The sequence below is a fragment of the Notamacropus eugenii genome, chromosome 4 (genome assembly GCF_028372415.1).
Source record: "Notamacropus eugenii isolate mMacEug1 chromosome 4, mMacEug1.pri_v2, whole genome shotgun sequence".
Classification (NCBI taxonomy): Eukaryota; Metazoa; Chordata; class Mammalia; order Diprotodontia; family Macropodidae; genus Notamacropus; species Notamacropus eugenii.
In genome coordinates this window covers 323,392,545-323,418,030 of record NC_092875.1, presented here as the reverse complement: position 1 = coordinate 323,418,030, position 25,486 = coordinate 323,392,545, and the positions used below count along the sequence as shown (strand labels likewise).

The window sequence follows — 25,486 nt, the reverse complement described above, 5'->3', positions numbered from 1 at the left end:
AACTGTCAGAATACTATAAGGAGATAAAAAGAATCTGATAATCATAGTTAGATGGTTATGTAAATTTAGTATAGTATAAATCTGGCTGCCCAAAGATTAAAAAACAAAACCAAACCCAACTCTTTCTTTTTTCTAGTTCCAAACTGTATTAATTTGGTGAGGAAAAGGTAGGGAAAGGAAATCCTGAAAAATTAATATAAGAAGTCAAATAAATTCTAGAAGGCATGATGTTAATATGAATTTTTACTTTCTATAGGTCCTTCTGAATTGTGGGTAGGAGGAGGCTGTCTGGTAGCATGGTACAGCAGCAAAAAAGGTGACTGTAATTAGAGTCAGAATGCATGGGTTTGAATCTGGCTATGCCATTTACTATGTGTGTCACCGGACAAAGTACTTAACCATTCTAAACCTCAGTTTCCTCATCTATAAAATGATGGTTTCTAATATTCCATCAAGTTCTGAATCTAAAATAAACTACAATTCCATTAATAGAGGGAACACATGATATAGGAACTCCTTCACCAACACAGTACAGCAACTTCACTGTGATTCATAGACCTAGATGTCTGGGGAACTATGAGGTTAAGTGCAGTCATCTTGATTCCAAAAATCAAGGATCATCTTGATTCCAGATTCTATCTACTATACCATGCTGCCTTTCCATTCTGAAATTACTTTTATATAATCAAAATTGAAAAATTCATCCCCCTGAGTAATTTCTTGACATGATTCTCCTTTCTACAAAAAAATATGCAGAGTAAATAAGGCATATCATATATGAATATAGTGATAAAAACCAATGCTCATATACCATCAGCTTGAGAATGTATAGAGATAAAATAATGGTGGATCTTGATAAGTCTGAAGATTACAAGTTTACTACTGATTGTCACCAAGTCCTGGGAAAGATAACAAGCACAAATCATGGTATCAAAAATTTAAAGTTAAAAAAATCTTATCTAATTTTACAAAGGACTGGGACATTCCTTTTTTTAAAAAATGTGATTAAAAATATACCCCGAATTATGCTTTCTATATGAAGAGGTTTGATGAGCAGCCTAATAAAGGCAGTACAATGGAGTGAAGTAGTGGAGTCAGAGGACTAGGTCCATTTACCATCTATATGACCACTGACAAATGACACAACTTCTCTGGGTCTTAGTATCCTCATCTATAAAATGAGTGGTTGGACTAGATGTCTTCTAAGCCCCATCTTCTTCTAGAAAACTAATATCTCACATTATGAAGTACCTTATTTCAAGAGGTTCAAAGCAGCTTAACGGTGTGAGAGCATGAAGTTGTACTATATTCTTTCACTGAGGGGCTTGCTCTAATCATACTGAAAATATAGTTGTGTACTCTAGATAAAATCTAGATAAAAATCTAAGATGTCATTTTCATCTTCTCTTCATTATCGATTAAAGCTTGCCATGATTATGAGAAGCAGTATGGTGTACTGGCAAGAGTATCAGGAAGAGTAAGGAAGAATTACATTTGAATTTTGCCAAGAACCCCAGTTTATCTTTGACTCATAATGCTAACTGACCTCATAAACTGTGTCGTTCCTATATCCACAATATTTCTCATGTGTATCACTTTTTCTCTACCCTCAGGGCTACCATGTTAGTGCACACCCTTATATTCTCTCACCTGGGTTGGTCTCCCTGCCTTATATCTCTTCCCCTTCTAATCCATCCTGCATATAGATATCAAAGTGATTTTTCTAGAGTATAGGTCTAATTATGTCATTTCTCTATTCAGTAAACACCATTAGCTCCTTATTGTTTTTAGGATAAAATATAAACTACTTTGTTTGGCATTTAAAGCATACTACAACTTGGACCCAACCTACCTGTCCACTTTCCAGTCTTATTATATTCCTTTTATAGTTATATTAAATTATAAATATATACATGTAATATAATATACTATAATATTCCTTTTCCTACAACCTACAATCCAAGGCAAACCAGGCTTTATACTTCTCTCTACAAATGATACTTGGTGTTTCCTCTCTTAACGTCTTTGCACTGGCTATGCCAACCTGCTGTTGCTTCTCACCTCTCCTCTTAAACTCAACCCTCATTTCTTTTCAAAGGGAGTCCGCATGCCCTTTTCTACATGGAGCCACTCTCTGGGTGTTGGTGCCGTCCCTAACAAACTGTTTTTGTGCTTATTTTGCAGATATTTTATACTTTCTTATTTAGGTACAGTTTGTCTTCCCTAATGCAATGCAAGCTTCTTGTGAACAAGACACTGTTCATTTTTACATCTGTATTGCCCTTGGTCTGGCATGTGGTAAAAGACTTGAACAAATTCTTACATTGTTTTATGAAATCACTTAAACCCTCAGTCTCAGTTTCCTTAGGTGGAAAATGGGGATAATCCTCAAATCAATTATTTCCCAGTATTTGCGAGGATCCAAGTCGGTAAAGCATGTAAAATGTTTTGTACATATTGGGATTGTGGGCAAAATAGTGCCTGAGGTATTTCACCACGGTTCAAAGATCACAACTCAACCTGTGGCCCAAGAGATTACTGGATTCTACCATGGGATAGAGGGGACTGAAAAGGAAGGATGGAGAAGGGGAGTCTAGAGTTGGCTAATTAGTTAGAATCAGTCAGGCCAGGGTTACATCCAAAAGGGAAGTTTCCTGGGAGGAACATTACCAAAGAAATAAAAATATCACCTTGTATTATTTTACACACACACACACACACACACACACACACACACACACACTCTCTCTCTCTCTCTCTCTCTCTCTCTCTCTCTCTCTCTCTCTCTCTCTCTCTCTCTCTCTCTCTCTCTCTCTCTATCCACCATCCCATTGCCTTCCCTGAGGGAACACAAGCTCTTTGGGGACAGATAATGTTTCGTTTTTGACTTGATATCTGCAGCACAGTGCCTGGCATATAGCGAGTGCTTAATAAACGTTTGTTGATTGCTTGAGAGTTCTCATGTGGCTTAAAAAAGTCTGTCTAGGACTTAGCACCCTCCCCCTCCCACTGCATTCATAATCTAGGTGAGATGAGAATGTAACAAGAGAGAGGAGCAGAACAGGATAAAGGGAAATAAATAAGGTGTCAAGCAGAAATGCAGTTGAAACTGCTACCCAGGGTTTGACTGTTTTCCTTTTTAAATGAACAAACCAGGGACTCATGAAGGCCTCATAGCATTTTTTTAGTGGCAATCAGGATAATATGATTTACCCAGCTAGTTAAGTATTTGAGGCTGCATTTGAACTCACGTCCTTCTGACTTCAGGCCCAGTGCTCTATCCACTGTGACACTTAGCTGCCCCAACTCACAGCATTTTAAAACATAAAAGGACTTAGAAATTATCTAGTCCAACCCTCTCATTTTATACAAGAGGAAGTTGAGGCCCAGGAAAGAGAACTAACTAGCCCACAGATCTATGGAGCTGGTTAGTTCCAATAGAAGAGTAAGAAGGAAGAACTGAATATGGAAAATGAAAATGGTAGCTCATATTTATGGAGTGCTTTGCAATTTACAAAGTTCTTTTCTCATAACCTGGTGTGGTCAGTAGTGCCAGGATTACTGTCCTCATTTTTGTGAATAGGGAAATTAAGGCAAACTGCCCAAAGTCACACAGATAGTGACAAAGTCAGTATGTCTATCATTAGCTCTCAAGAAAGTGTTCTTTCTCCTATACTATAAGGAAGAGTTTCCCATTTGCAGTTTTTTTGGCAAATATGGGGAAGGGAAAAGGAAGGGAATTAGTGTTCATATGGCACCAACTATGTGCCAGGCATAGTGCTAAGTATTTTGTACATATGATCTCATTTGATCCTCCAAGTAATGCTGAATTTTAGATGCTGTTATTATCTCCATTTTACAGATGAGGAAACTAAGGCAAACAGAGGGGAGGTGACTTGCCTAGGTCACACAGCTAGTATGTGAGGCTGGATTTGTCCTCTGGTCTTCCAGACTGAAAGAGCAGTGTTCTGTCCTCTGTTCTACCTACCTACCCATGAACCATGCAAAGCAAATCAAGGATAATTACCACTTTACATTTTATCTTTTGTTCAGGATATCTCTTTAAGAAGTCTTACAGTTAATTTAGGATCCATTTTAATTTAAAATTCTTTAGTCACTAAGCAATGATTTTAAGCCTGGGGCTGGAGTAAGGAAGAATCAAGATATTATTTGTACTCATCACTACTTAAAGATTACTGTAGTTAATATTAGACTTGCTGCTAGATCATACATGGTTGCAGTTTTCTCATCTACTGACTATTTCAACACAACTGGTTTTCTGTGCAATCCTATATGTTTTATTTTATGCATTTAAATCCATTACTTTGAGAAGGGATTGATAGGCTCCACTAGACCACAAAGTTCTGTGACACTGAAAGGCTAAGAACCCCTAGGAAGGGAATAAACATTTATATAGCACATCCTATGTGAAAGGCAAAGTGCTAAGCCCTTTCTTACAAATTATCGCATTTGAGTTTCACAACAGCCCTGGGAGGTAGGTGCTATTATTATCACCATTTAGGAATTCAAGAAACTGAGGCACAGAGAGGTTAAGTGATTTGCCCAGGGTCACATAGGTAGAAAGTATCTGATGCTGGATTTGAACTCAGGTCTTCCCGTCTCCACACCCAGAAGAGCTCTATCCATTGTACCACCTAGCTACCCAATTACCTATAAGTGTCTAAATACATGAATGGACTGTTAGGTATTTTTAAAATCTCTAAATATGGGTTAAAATAAAATTATTCAACTATACTATCCCTCAAACTAGTTTGAAATGCAAACCTAAGGCTAGGTAATAAGAGTTTAAAGGAAGTCAAGAAGTAAATTTGCATTCTAAATGGGGCTCTAGATGGTTGAAATATGATGAAAATTAATTGTTGATTTTTTTTATGGGAAAAGGAGGAGATGAGAACAGTATGGAATAGAAGGAAATTAAATAAACAATGATGCTCTCAAGTCATGAAAACAAGAAAAGGAATATCTAGATTAGAGTGAATAAACTAGCATGTAATTATAAGCTGGTGTGTTTTACAGATTGAAGACATGAAAATAGGGAAGTGAACTTCAGTAAAAAAAAAATTGCCTATTTTATATTTTTAATGTGCCTAAATTCAATCAAGAGGTATAGCAGATAAGATTCACAGACGTTTAAGCTATAGAACGAGTTAGAGCAATTGCCAAAATAAATCAAAGTTAGTGTAAGTTCCTAATCAAAGGGCTAAAGGTGACATTTGGATTGGGGAAGAATAAAGAAAGGAGTCCTACTACTTACCTATAATGGCCAGAAACATAGAAGTGAGAGGTCAGGGATCATGAGATTGTGAACTCCTCCATTAGATCATAAGCTCCTTGAGGACAGGGACCATCTTTTATTTCTTTTTGTATTCCAAGCACTTAGCACAGTGCCCAGCACATAACATCGGCTTAACAAATGTTTACTTAGTGATTGATTTTTGGAAGAAAATCCACAATTCTCTCAAAGCAAGATATATATCCTAGGCACACACGTCCAATGTTACTTAAATGAGTTACAAAACGTGTTTAATTTGAAAAATATTAAAATTATAATGAATATTTCCCAGAAGAGAAGGAAAGGCAGTAGTCAGGAATTACCTCAATGCAATACTTGAAAATCTCTGAAACTGAGATTTATAATTTACTTGATAGCCTGTTAACTTGTCAATGTAGATTTGAGGTGGAAAAAACATCTTTAAAAAGATTATCTTCTTTAAAATAAATACAGGTAAACATTCCAAGTGCTGTATAAAGTTGGCGTACAACACAGATAATTCCAAGTTTAACTCAGATTGCCACTGAGGCAATTAATAAAACAGCCATCATATAGAAAAAAGGGAAAAAGTCATGAAAAGATTTTATATGGGAGCTAAAATTTAGTACTCATATTGGGGGGAGGGAACTAGAGGTGAACATAAAGATGAAATTTAAATCCAAACAAACTAGACTGAGAAAATGTAAAGTTTCAGGTGATGTTAATTTAAAAGAACTCTCAGTTTTAAGATAAAATTCTACACTTTTACAAAAACTTATTTACCTGATAATTCTCTGGGCAGCATATTGATGAAGTGAACGAAACTGTGCTGACATATTTGCTAAAGCTGCCAAACAATTTGTGTGAAGGTATTTGTCCTGTCAGAAAACAGAAATAAAAGATGTAGTTAGTTATATTTTATAAAAAGTGAATTATGGGAGAAGTGAGTCCAAACGTGATCACATTTTACACCTGTCTACATTAGGGGAATAATTCTGAATTCATCAACTGTGCTCATTTTCTCACTGCTAGGCATGTTGTTCACAACAGCATTCCTGCTGAGCATTTAAAAACTCTCTTCAGGACTAATGTAAACATAGCTAGTTCAAGGTACAAATTTTCCTTGGGCCTTTCATTGCTGACACTTGGCAAAGATCAATTACCTTTCTTAATCCATCAGTGACATCCTTCACCAAGTAGAAAGAGGGATAGTCCCTTACCTTTATTCACAAATATATTTAAATGATATGATAAGCTCATTCTTTTCTTTAAGTTTAAAAGTAATGCTTCATCCTAACTCCTGTGTTACACACTTTTGATCAAGGATTGTTGATTAAAGATATTGAAGATGATTGTTGAATAAAGGCACTATACATAGCCATTACCCTCAGGAAAGCAAAGAATCATATCATATAATGATCATTAGACAATTTTACTTTTTCATATTCTATTTCATGAAAATATTACCATTTTTAAAATTCTAGGTTTACTTGGAGATGCAAAAAGATAAATTATGACAAAGGAAATTGTTGTAAAATGCATACCCTTGTTCTTGTCATGTTGTACTGAATGGTTCTTATTACCACCAATATCAGAAGACTACCCAGTGAAATCTCTGTTAAAACCCGTTCTGAATACCAGGTAATATTTTTGAGTATCTGAAAAGGAGGGAAAAAAAGTTAAACGTAATGAGATTAGAAAAGGGAGGATTTTTAATGCCCAATTTTCCACTGGCTGCTGCTTACTCAAAAAATTAATAAATATGTGAATGACATTTGTTTTTAAAAGCAGGTTTGCATTCCAGCAAAAAAGAGAATTAAGTTGGTCCTGTACAATTTAGGATTTGACAGTTTTGCTTTCTCACTCTATCCAAGTAAGTGAAATAAAAAGCTGAAAATAAGTGGAAAGTGAAAATAAGCCTATTAAGATAGTCAAATCTGGACTGAATTTAAAATTAAATATGTTGTTTTTCCCATCAACTGGAGCAATATAGCTTAATAGGAACTATACAGCTTAATATGACTTCTCAAATTCTTTTTCTGCTCCATAATCATATACAGGCATATCACAAATAACACTATCCCAATCTGTGTTATAACTGATGCATTAAACTTAAGCCCCATCACAGTCATGTGATCATTCATTTAGAACATTTCTATGCAATGTAACATGTAACATCATTTCACCTAAAGGTATCGTGCTTTCATGAAACCAATTAACTATGTCAGGCAGAGGATGCCAGGACACTCTTTACTTAATTATGAAGAATCCTTTAATACAAATGTGCTGGGAAGAAAACAGGGGAAAGAATGATAGCAAATCACATTAAAATAGGCTCTCAGTTGTAGGAACAGGTTTATGATGTATTAACAAAGTGTTTTTCTTAAAATATTACTTCAAAATATTTCCTCTAGATCAAATCACTTTAAAATCACCAAGAATATGCAGAGGAAAAAAATACACTAACAGAATCCTTTGTCTTCATTATATATTCCTTCTTCCCAAATATAAGGAATTAACTTGCATACATGAGTTTTATTTAAATGGAAATGAAAAGACATGGTCTTTGTGCATCATGCTCACAATAATGCTAGCAAAAGCACTAACCTGACCCCCCAGTCCCCTTAAATTCCAAGACCTTCACTCCACCTCAGTCACACATAGGGATGGTCACACATTTGATCTTGCCTATATCTAATTAGTCATATGGATTTAATTTTCCTAATTAGAACTTCCTAATATTCCACCTCTCTTTATGCTTCATCCCTCCCCAAACCTATTCTTGGTTCTCAATGAAACTTCGACTTCCAGTCTACTTCCACTCTCTGTACTTTCTCTAGTACTCATAACTGTGTTGTCACTTTCCTCTCTTTCCAACCTCAACCCAACAGAAATCCATTTCCGATCTATGCTGTCATCTGCTTTTTGGCTCTTTCTCTTTGTCCTATTGCTGCTATCCTCATTCCTACTTTACTCCTAATATCCTCCACCTCCAAATGAACTTACAAGATGCTAAATACAGCTGAAGTCACATAGCCATGTTGACAGGGTACACTACAAATTCATGTTATTGAACCTCAACTAGAGCAAGGCAGTCAGGTCACTTTCCTCAGAAAATATTCCAAATTTTATCTTCCTTCATCAAGTTTCCCATACTTCCACCTCAGCTGAGGACCTCAGGTCATACTTTTCTGAGAAATTTGAGGTCATATGACTCTCTTCCATGTTCTTTATCTCAAAAACCCCTTGATATAATTTTCCACTTTTTCATCCTTTCTTTCAGGTTCTAACACAGATGTGGCTCTTTTGGCTAAGGCCAGTTGCTCTACATATACATGTGATGCCATTCCCTCCCATCTTCTCCAGCAGATTTTATCCTCAATTATCCCCCTTTTCTTTAAAAACTTTAACATTTTCATTATCTTTCCCCTTCAACTCTCCCCCTTTCCAAATTTCCCTATTATTGTCAAGGAGAAAACCATTCTCCTAGTCTCTCGGCCTCAAAACCTAAGTATCATCCTCAACTTCTCACTGTCATCCTTGTATTCAATGTCACACATGTTGTTTTCATCTTTGTAATATCTCCTATATACCTTCTCTCTTGCATCCCCCTCATAAGGTACAGGCACTAGCCAACTCAAGCTTGGATTACTGCAATAGCCTGCCAGTGGGTCTGGCTGCCACAAGTCTTTCTCAACTCCAATCCATCATCCATTCAGCTGCCAAAGTAATTTTCTTAAAGTACAGCTCCAAGCATGGCACCTCCACATTCAATAAACTCCAAGAGCTCCCTATCACCTCTAGGATCAAATACAAAATCCTCTGTATTTTGTCTATAATATTTCTGGGAATTTTCAATTTGATGTGTTTTTTTTCAGGAGGTAACTAGGGAATTTTCCAATTTCCATTTTACCCTTTAGTTCTAAGATATCTGGGACATTTTATGAATTCTTGAAATATAATATTTAGGCTCTATTTTGGCTCATTACTTTCATTCAGTACAGTGATTCTTAAATTCTCTCTCCTTGTTCTGTTTTCCAGGTTAGTTATTTTCACAGGTATTTCCAGGTTAGTTACATATTTAACATTTTCTTTTTTTTTCTGTGTTGATTTTTATTTCTTAATGTCTCATGGAGTCATCAGCTTCCATTTAGTCCATTCTAATCTTCATGGAGTTATTCTTTTCAGTAATGTTTTGTACCTCTTTTTTGTTGTTCAATGGTTTCCAACTCTTCATGACCCCATTTGGGTTTTCTTGGCAAAGATAATGGAGTGGTTTGCCATTTCCTTCCTCATGGACCTTTTTTTTAAACTAAGCTATTAATTCTCTTTTCACATCTCTCTTTCATAGTTCGTATATGGCTTTAAAAATAATTTTTGCTTTTTTTTTTAACCTTTAACTCTTTTTAGGAATTTTTGTTGGGCTTGTGGCCAACATGCATTTTTTTGTTGAGGCTTTCTTTGTAGATATTTTGAAGTCATTCCCTCTTTTTGAATTTGCGTCTTGAGCTGTTTATGTCTGGGTCACTTGCTGCTTGTTCATTCTTCCAGCTCACTTCTTGACTCTGCAGTTGATGTTAGTGTTAGGCTCTGCACTGTTCTAGAGGGGATGTCTGGCTGGAACTTCTGTCCTTTTAGGCCCTCCTGCAGCTCTCACACTTCAGCCTAGGGCACTGAAAGCTTTCAGTGTTCCCAAAATGCTGTGCTCTGGGGAGAGGTCTGTTCACTGTCCTCTTTCACTGAACTCTGTAAGTTTCTGACTCAGGTTTGGGTCTCTTTGCTTGAGTGTGGTTGAATTTCAATAGGCCGCTGTGGAACTCAAGTCACTCTTAGTCACTGAAGTGCTGTTAGCTACTGAGCTGCTCTTGGTCTGTCACTCTTGACCTGGTTATTCCACTGCAGGCTTATGTGCTGAGTTAAAGGCTAGAACTGAGTCACTGCTCTGCTCTTGGATTCAGAGTCACACAGATAAGTTTTTAAATTTTGTTTCTTGCTTAGTATAAGTACACAGTTAGGGCTAAGGCTCATGCTTGGTTGGCTCATGACCCCTCCTTTATGCCCTGAAAATGGGCAATAAGCAAGAGACCTGCGAGGTGCCACTCATTCCCATACTCAGTGATACTTCAGGAATTCCCTGGGATTTCTTTCTGCATTGGTGCTCTGTTTCAGCTTGTGTTTCATCTCTGTGTGTGGAAATGCTTCCTGATACTGCCGCTCAGCATGTGCCTCCAGATGGGGCTCAGATAGCGCTGCCTGAGCTTTGCCTGGGTGTAGTCTACCATCTCTTGCTTTGGATCTAAGTGTGCTTAGTATTTCACCCTTCAGAGCTTTTGTTAGATTCTAAAAGTCTTTTTTGTGCAGTCCCAGACCAGACAGAGTTTGTATTTTTTTTGTTTTTCTAATTTTCTATCTCACTGCTCCTTTGAGTACCTTTTTATATGCTTACTACGGTGTTTGTGAAGGACATAATCTCATCTAGGTCCTAATGCACCACCATATTGCCACCTATAATGTTTAAGTCTTGAGTGTAAAGGTAGACTAGCTTGGCAGACTAATTGGGCAGCTAGATGGCGCCATAGTGCCCAGCACATTGGGCCTGGAGTTAATTAGAAATGAGTTCAAATGTAACCACAGAAACTTCTTAGCTGTGTAACCCTGAGCAAGTCCTTCAATTCTGTCTGCCTCAATTTTCTCATCTATAAAATTGGGATGACAATAACACTTACCTCCCATGGTATTTCAGAGGATTAAATGAGATAATTGCAAACCACTTAACATAGTGCCTGGCAAACAGTAAGCACTATCTAAATGTTACCTTCTATATTTAAAGATTAAATAATTTCCAGATATTTTAAAATTATTTTGAATGAGATTTTTATAATACCTTTCCAGTTTTTGTTATGGTTACATGAAATGCTAATAATTTTTGTTTTTTGTAAATTTATTTTATATCTCGTTTAAATTAAGCTATTAATGGCATCTATTACTTTCTGTGCTGATTTGACGGTTTTTTAGGTAAACCATCGTGTAATATGCAAAAAGGAATAACTCCTTCTACCCACTAAAAATGATTATGTCTTTAATTTATTTCTTGTATTATTGCTACCACTATCATTTTCAGAACTATGTTAAATAACAGAGAGGAATATACTTGCTTTAATTTTATATTTATGGAAAATGAGACTAATTTTCCCAAACACTGATGTCATGTATTCAGTCACCAACTCAAAAACCTTCAATGACTGCCTGCAAGTCCCAAAACTTTAGGCCTAGCATTCCAGGTCCTATATGATGTTCATTGTAAGCTACCTCCTTCTAGCCTTTTCAGTCTTTGGGAGGCAGCTTAGTGTAGGTAGCCCTGCCCAAGAAAGGAAAGAAAACTGAAGAACACTGTAGATAAGAAATCTAGATTTAGTCTCATCTCTCCCATTAACTAATTTTGTCATGTTAAGGAAGCCACATAAATTATGTGAACCTCTTTTTCATCATCTGTAAAAAATAACATGTGAATCTCTGAGATTCTTCCTAATTCTAAAATTCTATATGATTCTGTATATATGAATTTGCTTAGTGGTTGGGAAATGTGAAAAGCAAAAAAAAAATTAACAAATTTTCATTTGGTAGAATATTTTGTCTAAAGAAATAAGAATATACCGAATTTAGTGCAAAAATAATTAAAATTTATGAATCAATTGTTCATTGATTCAAGATTAGATGATATTTAAGAATATAAGAATTTAGAACTCAAAAGAATCTTAGATAGCATGGATTTCAACCTATTCATTTGATATATGAGGAAAATTAAGTGAGGGCCAGAGAAATTAAGTAACCTGCCCAGTGCTTTAAAACTTGGGCCAGAACCCAGGAGTTCCGAATTCCTCATAAATTTTTTTTTCTTTGACACTCTTAGGAAAGGGCAGTCAATTACAACCAGGAAAAAAGCAGTGGTTTTTAGCATTCCCTCACAACAACTTACTTTATTCCTGACAATGAAATAAAGCTCCAACAATTCAAGTTGGGATTCAGAATCAATTTATCAATTTGATTGGTTCAATTCTTATATATTTTCTTCATCTCACAGCCTAAGCAAGCCATCTTGGATTAATTTATTTTGTATTAATACTTTGGAAGTGTTGTACAAGAAACAGAAATAAGCACACTGATGCTCACTAATTGAGCAAAAGGGGACATTATCAAATGTGTTATGAATAACAAAATAATAGGATTGATCAGCACATTCATCACTGCTTTCTATTTTTGTGCACCCTGAATATATAATGTCATGGGAACAAATGTTTTAAATCAACTTGTTCTTATAGTCTTACTATGAAAATTATGAATCACAGAATAATTTGAATTTTGGGAAAAACTTATTATACCTACAAATATAAAACTACTTTTTTTTTTAGAATATTTTGATTTGCTTTATTCAGTTTAATTTTAGCTAATTCAAGTAATAGGGACACATTATTTGCAATAGGGTATTGTTCCACAGTAAGTCAATCAATTAATAAATGTTTATTAAATATCTACATCAGGCACAACGCTAAGCTTTGGGTGTACAAAAGAAAAAAACTCCCTCAAAGAGGTTACATTCAGGCAGCTGAAATCATCTATATGAGCTGACTCTCTCTTCAGAAAATGAAATCCTTATGTACAAGGACTGTCTCTGCTTTTTAGTTCAGTGCTTTGCTCATACACATAATAAACGATTTTTCATTCATCCATTCAACAAGGGAAATGTGTACAGATACATCTATGCGTAAGTTACATACAAACTAAAAACAAGGTAACCTGAGGAGAGAAGGCATAGGCAGATAGGAGAACATAGAAGAAGGTGGGGCCTGAGCTGAATCTGAAGAGACCCAGGGAGCCCAGGAGTTTGACAGGAAGAGAGAGGGCCCTCAAGTTCCAGGGGATAGCAAGTGAAAGAAACAGAGATAAGATGAGTGTTATGTCTGAGAAAGGCCAGTATGGAAGGAAAATAATGTGTTAAAAGGTAGAAAAGAACTTCTAAATGCCGAAAAAAGGAATTTGTATTTAGTCCTGAAGATAATAGGAAACCCTGTACAAATTTTTTAATCTTCTAATTTGCTGATATTTTTTCTGTAGTAAAGGAGCAGTGAGAAATTCCTGGGATGAGATAAGTGCTGCAAGAATGAGTCAGCCAAGTGAGGAGAGTTGCTTAGTGAGGGAGAAGTTAGTCCATGATGAGTTCTTAAACTACACCAAATTGTAGATTATGGAGTGGAGAAGCAGTTAGTGAAAAAGTCAGGATAGGAATGAGCAAGTCTTGACTTTGGCCTTCACAATGGTTCTAAGTTTTATGGAGACTGTAAAACATCAAGGGCAAGTGAGAAAGTTAATTATCAATCTGTCCATCCAGGGAAGGAGGGGGATTAGAGATACAAGGCATTTCTTTGAAATCTGAAAATTGAATATGTCCCTAGGAAGTGAAGTTTATCAGATGAGAAGGCTGTTTAACCCTAGAAATTGCAAGTGCTTTCCTCTTAGCAGAAAGGAGAGAAAGGGAACTCACAAAGAGTAATACCATAAGGTTGAAAAATTCTATAGGTGTCTGGGTTCACCAGAGAGGAGAGGATATTGTTTTAACTATTCATGGTCTTAAGTGTAAGTTATTTGCATTTTGGGGGATTAGATTAAATAAAACCTATCCTAGATCCAATGTTTTGTTATTTAAGTGTTTCTCTGAGAGCTGAGGTGCCTCAACTCCCCTTCCTCCTTTTTTTGATGGAGACCTAGACATGAACTGAATTGATTTATTGTATTCCCAGAAGAGACCCTAGATGGGGACATAAACAAAAGAGATTATATCTAATGAGATGTCTCTAAAATTTAAATTCATCTATGTCCACTCAATATAGATTAAATACATGTGATTTCCTTTCTTATTAACTAGTACTTCAAAGGTATTCCAGGTCTTAAATCAATTAGTTCTTCTGAAAATTACTAAGTTACTTAATTTCTCATAATAATAATTACCTTAACATATAGCACTTTTTATCTAAGAAGGCAGATGATAGAGCAGGAATTTAAATTGACTTTTGGAATATACTATATGGTATATTTTACAATAAATTTACTTTCCTATTTTTGATTTGCTTACTCTAATATTAAAAATTAATTTATATTCCCTAAGTTAATACCTGCTAACAACTCTCAGTGGGGTAGGAGATTGTTGTATGTGTTATTGGAAAAAAGAAAGACATAATGTTAGAGTTTGGCAGGGATCTTGGATATAATCTAGTCTAAAACACTTATTTTTCAGATTTGGAAGTAAACCCAGAGAAAGGAAGTGACTAAACTGATAGTTAATGGCAGAGAAGAACTGGAATCCAGGTCATCTGATTCCAAGACCAGTATATGGAAGTCAAAAGAAATAAGAAATTAATTGTGGATAGCCCAAACAGTGAAATTTAATTACGTTCTTTATTTCAAGTGTTCATAGCATTTTACCAGTACGTGTGTGGACTTCTTTTTTTCTGGCTTCCTAACTGTGCCTACCCAGCCTCTTTAAGAGAAAAATGAACATTTTTGTAGAAAACGTTCCTTCTTCGGTCAGTCATTAATAGTTACAAAGTGTTGACTATATAGCACTTTCTTTTGTATGTTCTTATTCTTTAAAAATTTCAAGTAGCAGCAACGTTTTCAATTACTTTCTTGAGAAACTCCAATCACATAACACCTATATATTTTCCTATGTATGTTCAAAATTAAAATTCCCTTGTAATGATATAAAGATATTTGTAGTGACAAGTCTGAAGACAGCTGAATGAAACAATCTATTTGCTAATGTAATGACTGACCTAAAGAAATTATTTATGAATTATTCAAGAGCATTTGCACATGTATTCATTAGTAAGTACAGTCCAAATGCCAAGAATAGAGCCTATTAAATTCAATAACAGCTAAGGGTTTTTGTTAAGTAAACTGCATTAATGTTGTTGTGATTTTTTTTTTCTAAAATGGATTTGGGCTTTGTTTTTACCTTTTTGTATTAGGGCAGAACACTATCCTTTTAGATATCTTACTGTTATATTAAGTTTAGATACCCTTTATATCCTAATTAGCTTATTTTTATTCTCTCCTAGGCTAACAGCACCACAATAGGTCTGTTCTTAGATTTTTGAAATTTTACATCAGGATTTCACTTTTAAGCTTCCCAGAACACTTTATATCTACATCTCTTACTTCCTTGAGATTAAGAACTAGTGCCGAGGACCATAAAAAAATGTTTTATTCAACTGAGATACAAAAGGCTCAAAAGAAATGCCTGTGCTCTGGAAGAGCTATGAAGGCAGAGTCATCTCTTCTCTTTAGTTCATTGTTTTGGACCAGAGCATTGAGCAGGGACCCACAGTGCTTGTTATAGCACAGATCACAGAGAAGATAGGACTGAACTACAAAAGCCTTGTTCTCATATGGATTTTATTTGTTTTGGTGCTAGTGAATATTTTTTTCCCCAGCAGTGGTACCCCTCATCCTGGTTGTCATGCATTCCCTTTAAACTGTTCCCTTGAACTCACTGGAGGGACTGAAATAGTCAATGTATTTCCAATGTAGCTACAATATGCAATGTTGTATGGGCAATGTCTTGGAGCAGTGATCCTTTTAAATCACAACTATCACAGACTGAAGGCAAGCAAACAGGAGTTCTAGGGCTTAGCAACAATATTCCCAGAAGAAATCTGTAGCACCTTGGGGATCCTGTGTAATTCCAACATCTCTACATTAAAAAAATTAAAAATACATACTCAAACTCTCTCATCCCTTTGTTTCCACTTCCTTCTTGCTAATTCAATGAAGAAAAGTAAAGTTTTGTTCCAAATTCAGGCTCAAACATAAAGTGAGAGAAGAGATAGTTTCTTAAAGTTGTGAAACCTGAGAGATAGCAGCAGTGTCTCTATCTAGACTTCTGGAATAGAGATTTCAAACAGAATACATACAGAAGGTTTTGAAATCTTATAAGTACTACATGGAGGTTAGCCTTGGTTATTACTCCAGCCAGGAAGGAACTGAGGAATTTGCTGACCTCAGCACCTTCCTTAAACAGAGGATCTGGAAGGAGCTCTTCAATGTCCAGCCACCACCCTCTGCAGTCAGAGGGGAAGGGGTCCCATTGGCAGAGGGTTCTAGGAAGGTCTATGAGTTTCAGAGTTGATGTGATCTTGCAGGATGGCAATTTTCTGGAAACCATGGGTGAAGTTCAGAAGAACATCATGGTGAGAAACGATGAGAGGGGAACTGCAACTTCACTCTCATTTCTATATTTCTCATTATTTCTCTTTTTATTTCTAAACTTTCTGTTCCTCCAAGTGAATTCTGAAATTTGTTTCATCTAGCTTTGTGAAATTAGCTTCTGGTAGTTTGATAGGCACAACATTAAATCTATAAATCTAAAAATTAATCACTGATACTATATTATATTGTATCATATCATATCATATCATATTAGTTATATTAATACATCCCAATCAAGGGCCAGTGAATAGTATTGTTTAAATTGTTCTTTATTTCTTTAAGGAATGTTTGGTAAATGTATATAAGTGTTGAGTATCCCTCAGTAGACAGATTTGTAGATAATATTTTGAATGGGCCTTTCTTTGCTATTATATTTTTCTTGTATTCAGTTATTGCTGTATAGAAATGTTAGCAATTTTTGTGGATTATTTTATATTCTGCTATTTTACTGATGCTATTAAATGTCACAATTAGTTTCTCTGCTGATTTCTGAAATTTCCAAGTAAACTATCATGTCACTAACGAATAGGAACACTTTTCTTCATTTTATCAAGGTTTACGCTTTAATTTTTTCTTCCTCTTACTACTATTGCTTGCATTTCCATAACTATGTCAAATAATAGTAGGAAGGAGGATATCTCTTCTTTACTCTTATATTTATGGAAGGCTTCTGATAGCTCCCTATATTGAATAATTGGAGCTTAGATATATTTTTAATAATATAAAAAGTAATCCACTTGTGCTAGATAGTACTTTAAATATAAATAATTACTGCCTTTTGTCAAAGGTTTTTCCCTCATCTATTAACATAATCAAATGCTTTGTAATGTTTTCGTTTTCAACATGACAATGTTTCCAATGATGAATCATCCTTGAATCACTGGTTTAAATCTAACTTGGTCATCGTAAATACAATTTAAATATATTGTTGTTCTCCTTTTTATTTAGAGTTTTATATTTAAAACTTTTTAAAAACTTCATTAGTGATGCTGGTCTATAGATCTCTGTCTTTGCTTTTCTATCCTTGGATTTGGTAATATCTATAGTCAATATTAACCAAGATAAAAGTCTATTAGTTTTCTTAATAACTAGAGATGTATAGGATAAGGGTTCACATTTATAAGGCATTTTAAGGTTTGTAAAATTCCACTTATGAAATAGACAGCAAATGTTATTATTCCTGTTTTTGAAGCTATCGTAGATTAATAGTTGGGATCATAAAGACTATCTGGTCATTTTCTAAGTGGAGAAACTCAGATCCATAGTTAAGTAGCTTACTCTGGTGTCCACAGGTTATATCAATAAGTCAAAGGACAGTGTCAGGGTCTAGAAAGATTAGAGGTAGGATACATAGTTAAGGTCTGGAGGACCCCTGACCATAACAGGCTGCATGATTTAAGTACTGGACTCTGGACTCCAGCTTCTTCACCTGTAAAATGAAGATAATAATGCCTACCCTCAAAGGTTGTTGGGAGAAACAAACAGGATAACATAAGTAAATGCTTTGCCAACAGTAAAATTCTATGTAATTGTCAGTCATTGGGATTATTATTATTACTGACACTTAAAAGGGCCCCTGAAAAATAAAATTTAAGCTTTGTCTAATAGTAGACACTGAAATTATTGAATTATTTTTAATCTTCTTCCATAAGAAGGTAAGTAAATCATGATTGTCCCTGTCTCTTCATTCATTTTCATTTTTTAGGCATGGTTTTTCCTATCTAATATTTTTTTTTTTTTTACCATCCTGGCAATGAAAAGGTAAATTTTAATAGCTTTGGAGATGTGGGGGACTGAAAAAAGATTTTGATGCCCAGTCATATGATTTCAAGCAGTTTTAAGAGGGTCATGAGTTAGCTCAGAGTAGGACAAAGAAAGGGGCCTGAATCATAGCTCAAAGTGAAGGAACAACTTGTTTGACAGAGGGCCCTGTTGATGAAACCTTGGATATCTATAAGGTTTAATATTTAATAACAGAGTGGAGAATAGAAATGACATAATTTTAGGGGTCCATAAGACCAGCCTCCCTACTAACTAATCTAAAGCAAACAATCTGTATTAAAAATGAACTTTAGATAACAGAGTATATAAAAATAGTCTTGTTTCCTATCACTTTAAAGTCAGTCAGCGTATTAGTTAAGTTCCTGATTTATACAAGATTTTTAGATGGTTAATAATGTACAGCCTTAATCTTCATTAAAAGTTATAAGATTTCAGATGTCTTATAATATTCAGCAAGTTGACAAATGTTTTAAAATATATAAAAATCAAAATTTATAAGCCATGATTTTGGTAAATAGGAACATTAATCAAAAAACAGAATTCCACCTTCAAGAAAAAGTAAGAAATAAACCTGGTGTGATATATTTTCAAAATCAATTATGAAAAAGTCAATACTGTGTCTATTTACTTTCAAATAGTGGATATGGGCAAACATGAAAAGGGTAAGAAAATATGGTTACCATAAGAGATATAGTAAGTTATTAACAGTGTATGAAGCATGACTAAATAACAAGATTGGCTTCATATATGAAAACTTAATCTTGATATTTATAATCATACCCTGTATATCCAATTCTACCCCTTCCTCTCTACCCCAATCCCAATCTAAAAATTTGAATCTTTGGGAACATGGGACAGATATTTGAAAGTTTTAAGCTTTAAGGGACATATTCTGTCCCTACTCTTAATATTTTAGATATAGGTCTTGTAATACCTAAAGTGTTAGAGAAATAATTAAACTTGTAGAAAAGAATTATAAAACCAAATTGCAAAGAAAAATAGGATAAGTTGACTTCACTTTCTCAACTGGAAACTGATTATGAAAAAAAAATTGGTTTGTAAATAGGAAAATGAAAGAAATTCTTAAAGTCTGACAGACAGCAATAAGTTAGGGTGGGAGTATAATTCAGAGAAAAACATTTAAGCTCAGTACATTAGAATAAAAAAAAACCAAGGAGAGTAAAACAACACTCTAGAGTAGTCAGTTTTCTGTCCACACCCTTTCAGGCTCAGATTGTTGCTGACTACCTTGTAGACAATCTCTTTACATCACAATATGTTCCACAGAGGTGCAGCCCTGGCAAAAGAGTGTTATCACTTGGGAGGCGGTGAAGTAAGAACTTTTCTGGCAATATTTCATGGTAAAAGTGCTGGAAAAGAAAAAGGCAAGCGACCAAAGGAAATTAGAATTCTGTCAAAAGTCTAGCCAAGGCTAAGAAAGTGGTAGGAAGGAGCCATCAAAAAGCTGTGTAGCTTAGAAAATCAGTACTTGGGCTGAGTATACTAAGACCAGAAGAAAGATACAAATTTAACATCTTCAAATCACTACCATTTGGAGACAAGAATAGATAGTAAAGCAGGAATACCATTATAGGCAAAAAGAAATAAATGTATACGAAGTCTGTATATACATATATGGCATGTATGTGTGGTTAAAAAATCCAATGAGATCAGCAGGCTTATTACACAGAACTTGCCAGCATAAATGTGGCCCTTAAGTCCTGACTTCCCAGAAGGGTTCATTTTCCTGGTGAAGAGAAAGGAAAACAGTAATAAGATAACAAAGATAGGATCTGATGATACAAAATCTGTATCTTTTTTGGATGAGGAAGAGGGGAGAGGAATTTACTAAGGAGCTAGATTTGTATAAATAGGGAAATGGAGAAGCTAGTCCTTTATTTAGTTTAAAATATTATAATCAACTGCATTTGATTTAGCATTCTAATTTTAATGGTAGCCAAATCTTTGCTACAACTAGTAGAGAAAAATCAAGTACCTGACTACAACAATTCTAAGGGAGTTGACATGTCTTTAACAAAAGGGTCTCTAAGGGCTCTAAGATTCTGAAACTAGGACTTTAAAATTCCTTTATTTGTAAAGGTATAAGAAAATTGCTCTATTCCCACCTTCCGTAGAAACCTTTCCCTGCCTCCCTCTCCCCACTTTCCCTCTGACAGGACCTTCCATCTCCACAATACAGAATGATTTGCATGTTGCATCCCCTATTAGACTGTAAGCTCCTTTAAAGCAGGGATTATTTTTCCCATTAATGTCACACAGCAAGTGCTGAATAAATTCTTGTTGACTGACTGATCTGGGGTTTCATTAGTGTGGAGAATTCTGGATGTGGAAATTTCCTTCATCAAGGCAGACTACAAAATCATCAGTAATTTATAGTCTCATGTTGCTTAGAGCACAGAAAGGAGAATTTCACATACCTGAGTGTCTGAGATAGGATTTAAACTCAGATACTCCTGATATCCCTCCTGACCCATTCTATCTACTAGGCCACAGTGTTTCACCCAGTACACTGTACATCATAAAGACTCAGAAATGTTTCAGGATGGCACAGTGAAATTGTATTAAGCACTAAATAATTACTCATCCAACTGACAAGTTTTATAAAAGAGAAATGATGGGAAATTTTAAAGTAAAAGAAAGAAAGGAAAAAAGAAGAAAGTTTCCTTTTTGGAAAAGTGTCACTGCTTATATTCAAAAAGGTTCTTCATTTTAAAGCTATGAGACCTTAACTCAATGAAGTAATCTTAATATGCTGGGTATTTTAGTGACATGCATATCAATCAATCTACATAAATAGATATATAAACACATGTATGTACCTGTTTAGTTTTTTTCCAAAGACAATTCCCCCTATATCTAGTCATCATTTACTAACAGAAGTAACAATGTAAAGAAAAACAAGAAAAATCTTCATCCTAGCATACTTGCCCTGCACAGACTATTATTTTAACTGAGAATAAATTCTCAGGGCTGTAAAGAATCTGTTTTTCTTGGGAAAAACAAATACTTTCAAGAGCCATGAAAAATATGGCAGAAAATTATTTTTTTGGAAGAATGCAAAGAGGAAGCATGTAGTAGTAGAAAAAATGCTTCAGTAACAGCTAAGAGAACTGGATTCTTGTCCTGCATTGGTTATATGTAGACTTAGGAAAGTAACCTATCTTCACTGTACCTCAGTTTCTTCATTTGCAAGATGCAAGAATCAGACAACATTATTTCTAAAGTTCTATGATTTCCTAAGATATTAGGATTCTTAGTTTTTATTTTCAAATAATATATCAAACGTCTTATTAGTTAGAAATACATACTAAAAGACCCTGGATAGGAACATCCACTGAAGCCCCCATGCTGTGTCAGCTTCCTGGGGATCAACTTAGCCAATTTTGAAAATGTTCACCCCTAACTTGGTTATTGGGCAGTGAATTTCTTGGCTGTAGCAGACTTCAAAGATTATCAACTAAGTAGTTGGAGGGCTACAATGAGTATCCATGGAGGGGATCAACAATGATTAAATGACAGATCTTTTAGATACTGAAGAAGTATTTAAGTAACAAGAATCAATAAATACAGAATCAGAAAGCTTGAAAAACAATTCAATTATAATGCTACATGACTGTGGTTAAGAAGGTGCTCTAGGTTAATAGTCTAAGCCTGTAAAACATCTCCCTCTGCCCACCAATCAGAGATGCTGGTTAAATGAGTATGGTAGTACATGTAAAAGTGTTTTCAAGTCTTCCAGGAAGAGTCATTACATGAACTTAAAGAGTACTGTTGTTGTCCAAATTAACATACTGACAAAGGTAATATATTTTTCCAAACACAAAAGGTCTAGTTATATAGAACCATTTTCAAAATAGGAGATAGTGACCCATTATTACTTTAAAATTCCATTGTAGAAAACAATACAGGTGAACTCAGGCATGTGCACATTTGTATACATGCACAGGGGAAACAAAAATGCCTTGAAAACAGTTCAAGAAAGAACATATAACAAATTCCAAATATTTTAAATAAGAATCAGACCTTTAAACAACATGGAAGTCTGAAGGAGACCATAATGTATAATGCAGGTAGAACATGCTTCTCACAAGCCTGGCCTGCCCTCTGGTGTTTGTGGGGTCACCAAGAAAGGGAATGTGACTGTGCTGTTTTCATGTAATTTATCTTCTTTGGGAAGACATCGATTTTAATTCACCTATGGACTCCAAACAAAAAGATATTTGTGGGTCAGAAACTATTTTGCAAATATAGATATGAAGGAACTTCTGGTCTAAATCTTAGCTTATCAGAAGTGAAACTTAAAGTCAACCATGTAACTGGAATATATGACAAATCTTCATACAGGGACATGGAATCTAGTTGGAAAAATAAGATGTACACAAAAATATATAAAAGAAGGTGGTATATGTTAGTGTCAAATGTGTGGGGAAGAGAAGATTTAGGAAAAAGAGAAGAGAGAAAAAGAGAATGGGGGGGAGGGAAGAGAGACAGACACTGGGACAGAAAGAAGAGAGCAGATGTGTATATGCTTTTCTGGTCCTACCTCTCAAACATCCTGGCTGTGGGACTATGGACAAGTCACCTTAGCTCTCAGCACTCTAGGCAACTCTCTAAAGGCCTAAGGAATGAAGAAATTCTTAATCTCTATTAGTAGATGAAGTTAATTACCTGGAGCTAACTGAATTAATGAAATCATGAACCCAGTAGGGACCGCATGCCTCTCACATGCTTTTAAAAGCAATAAAAAAGGATATAAAACCCTTTTTAATAATTAAGGCAGCTAGGTGGGGCAGAGGATAGAATGCCATGTCTGGAGTCAAGAATACTTATCTTTCTGAATTCAAATCCAGTCTCAGACATTTACTAGCTCTGAACAAGTCACTTAATTCTGTTTGCCTCTATTTTCTCATCTGTAAAATGAACTGTAAAAGGAAATAGTAAACCACTCCTGCATCTTTGCCAAGAAAACACTAAATGGGGTCATAGAGCAAGACACAATTGAAAAATGACTACATATTCTGGAAGAAAATGCCTGATATACTTTAGGTCTATAACATGACTAGGTAAATGGGAAAATGGTGGGGATATGAGTAAAAGAAAAGGATTAAAGGGTGGTAGAAACAGAGACGGAGTTAAGAAAGAAAAGGTAATAGGCTAAATAAAGGCAAGTATAGACATATACTACTCATGTAGAGTCAGTTAGAAATTTACTAATGCAGATATTTCTTGTATACGAAGAGAATTATATGACTGCCAAAACATTTTAAATGTTTTTGGCTTTAAGCCAAGCAGAAGTATAAAATGGAAGCATCAGATTTTGGCATTCCCAGTTCCCCAGAAAATTATGAAACTGATATCTACTAAGGTTTTTTTTGTTTGTCATAGACTACTAATTCCTCTATCCTATGCAGAATAATCCATATTTACAGATAATTTTATATAAATGATCAAAATGCTATGCAGACTCTAGATTTCTCATTTAACCTTAGCTCTCTTCTTTGTAAATTGAGCAGATTAAACTAGTGTATTGATGATGCACTTTTGTTTTAATATAATCAAGTGCCTCTGATTGAATAATCTGATTAAAGAAGATCTTCCCCACCCACTACTAACTCTAAAGCAAGTGCAAGTCATGTCATCATTTTTCTGATGGCATGGTCTTCTTCAGCAAGGAAGGATGATCCTGTGAGTAGATGCAGCTGGCTGAATGCTAGCTGGGTACCTCACCTCCTCCTCTCCTGTGTGCCTCTCCCTCCCCTTCCTTCTCCTCTCCGAAGGAAGGTAAATTTGGATGATCAAAAGTCACGCAGTCGACAGATTTTACTGTCTCCTCCCCTCCCTCACTCCCTGTCCTGTCCTGTCCCCTGTCTTTCTCTCAAAACCTTAAACCTACTACACTCTGAAACTGAGATGCCAAGGGGCCCTTGCCAAGGGGCCCTGGACACCCCTAGCTTTAGAGTGATTATCAATAGTAACTGTTGCTATTTCCCACTCACAATAGGCCTGGGAAGATTTGTAGGAAGGCCCATACCTTTTGTTAACGAAGCACTGGTTCTCAAGGACTATGATGCCCTCTGGCTCTAAAAAAGTACATAAAGACTCTGATGTGAAGTTTTACTTTGGGGCTTACCCTTTGGAAGTGTTTGTTTGGCCAGAAGAGACTCTGGCCAGCCTCCCCCACCCCCACCTCCACTTTGAAAGCCCAGATGTTGGTGCTTCTCTCTCTGGTAACTATGTATGTATGTAATGGTCAGAAAGTCAGATCTGTCTGTTGATCTATGATGTATGTATTGCTTATGTCAGACAGTTGGAAGTCATATCTGTTGATTCTGATTACTCTGTATTTTCTCTGAAGTTCAGGGTGCTGACTTTTTCCCCCGAATTAAATGAGTGATACATGTGCTTGATTAAAGTGGTTGTTGACCCCTCAAAAGTTGCCTTTCCTTTTAGAAAAGCAGATGTAAGAATCTGTGATAGCAGGCCCTCCTCACTTGCTTTTACAATTAGATTTTCTCAAAGGTCCTTCCAGATTCCTTCTCCTTAACTTATTATCCCTTTTACTCCTTGAGCTTGCTGAAATCATGGAAAAGACTAGAATTTTTCCATCCCTCATAAAAACATAGAATATACAATACCCACACTTTAGTATGAAGCAAGAAAGTAAAATCTAAACACCTGTAACCGAACGGTTAACTAATCACATACCAGACCATGAAGAAAAATGAGTGAGAAGAACGAAAAGGAGAGCAAAAGAAGAGAATATAAAGGTACTATGCATAAATTTTCTAATGGCTGGAATTAATAAAGAACTTAGGCTGAGTCCGTGCCAAGATTTCCTTACCAAGGAACTACAATGAAGAAAAATAGTATCAATATAATGTCCTCATCAGATCAAAAATTTAAACTTTTATGCCTTTCTATAAAGAACTCTCATAAATAAAAGTAGTTATAAATCTGAGTTAGTGCCTTTTTAGTCTTTTCCAAAAAATGACATGGTAGAAAGTATTTATACTACTGGCTGCAAATAAATTGTGAGCACTTAAATATATCATCTGTAAACATTGAAGCTTAAGTGTTAGAATAACCAATAGCAAGAGAAATAAGGTGAAACATTAGCTGAAAATTGAAGAAAACCAAGAAATCCAGGGG

At 35.3% G+C, this 25,486-nt stretch overlaps 1 protein-coding gene across 2 annotated transcripts in view; it reads right to left on the bottom strand.

The window, feature by feature from the left end:
- The window catches only part of DYM (dymeclin), a 601,776-nt gene that overhangs the window by 313,679 nt on the left and 262,611 nt on the right, over positions 1-25,486 (bottom strand). For both annotated transcript variants that reach the window (XM_072605141.1, XM_072605142.1), the window contains exons 12-13: positions 6,817-6,930; positions 6,056-6,150 (exon numbers count right to left, since the gene is read on the bottom strand). In XM_072605141.1, the coding sequence (XP_072461242.1) occupies positions 6,056-6,150; positions 6,817-6,930 (209 nt within the window). The remainder of the gene's footprint in view (positions 1-6,055; positions 6,151-6,816; positions 6,931-25,486) is intronic.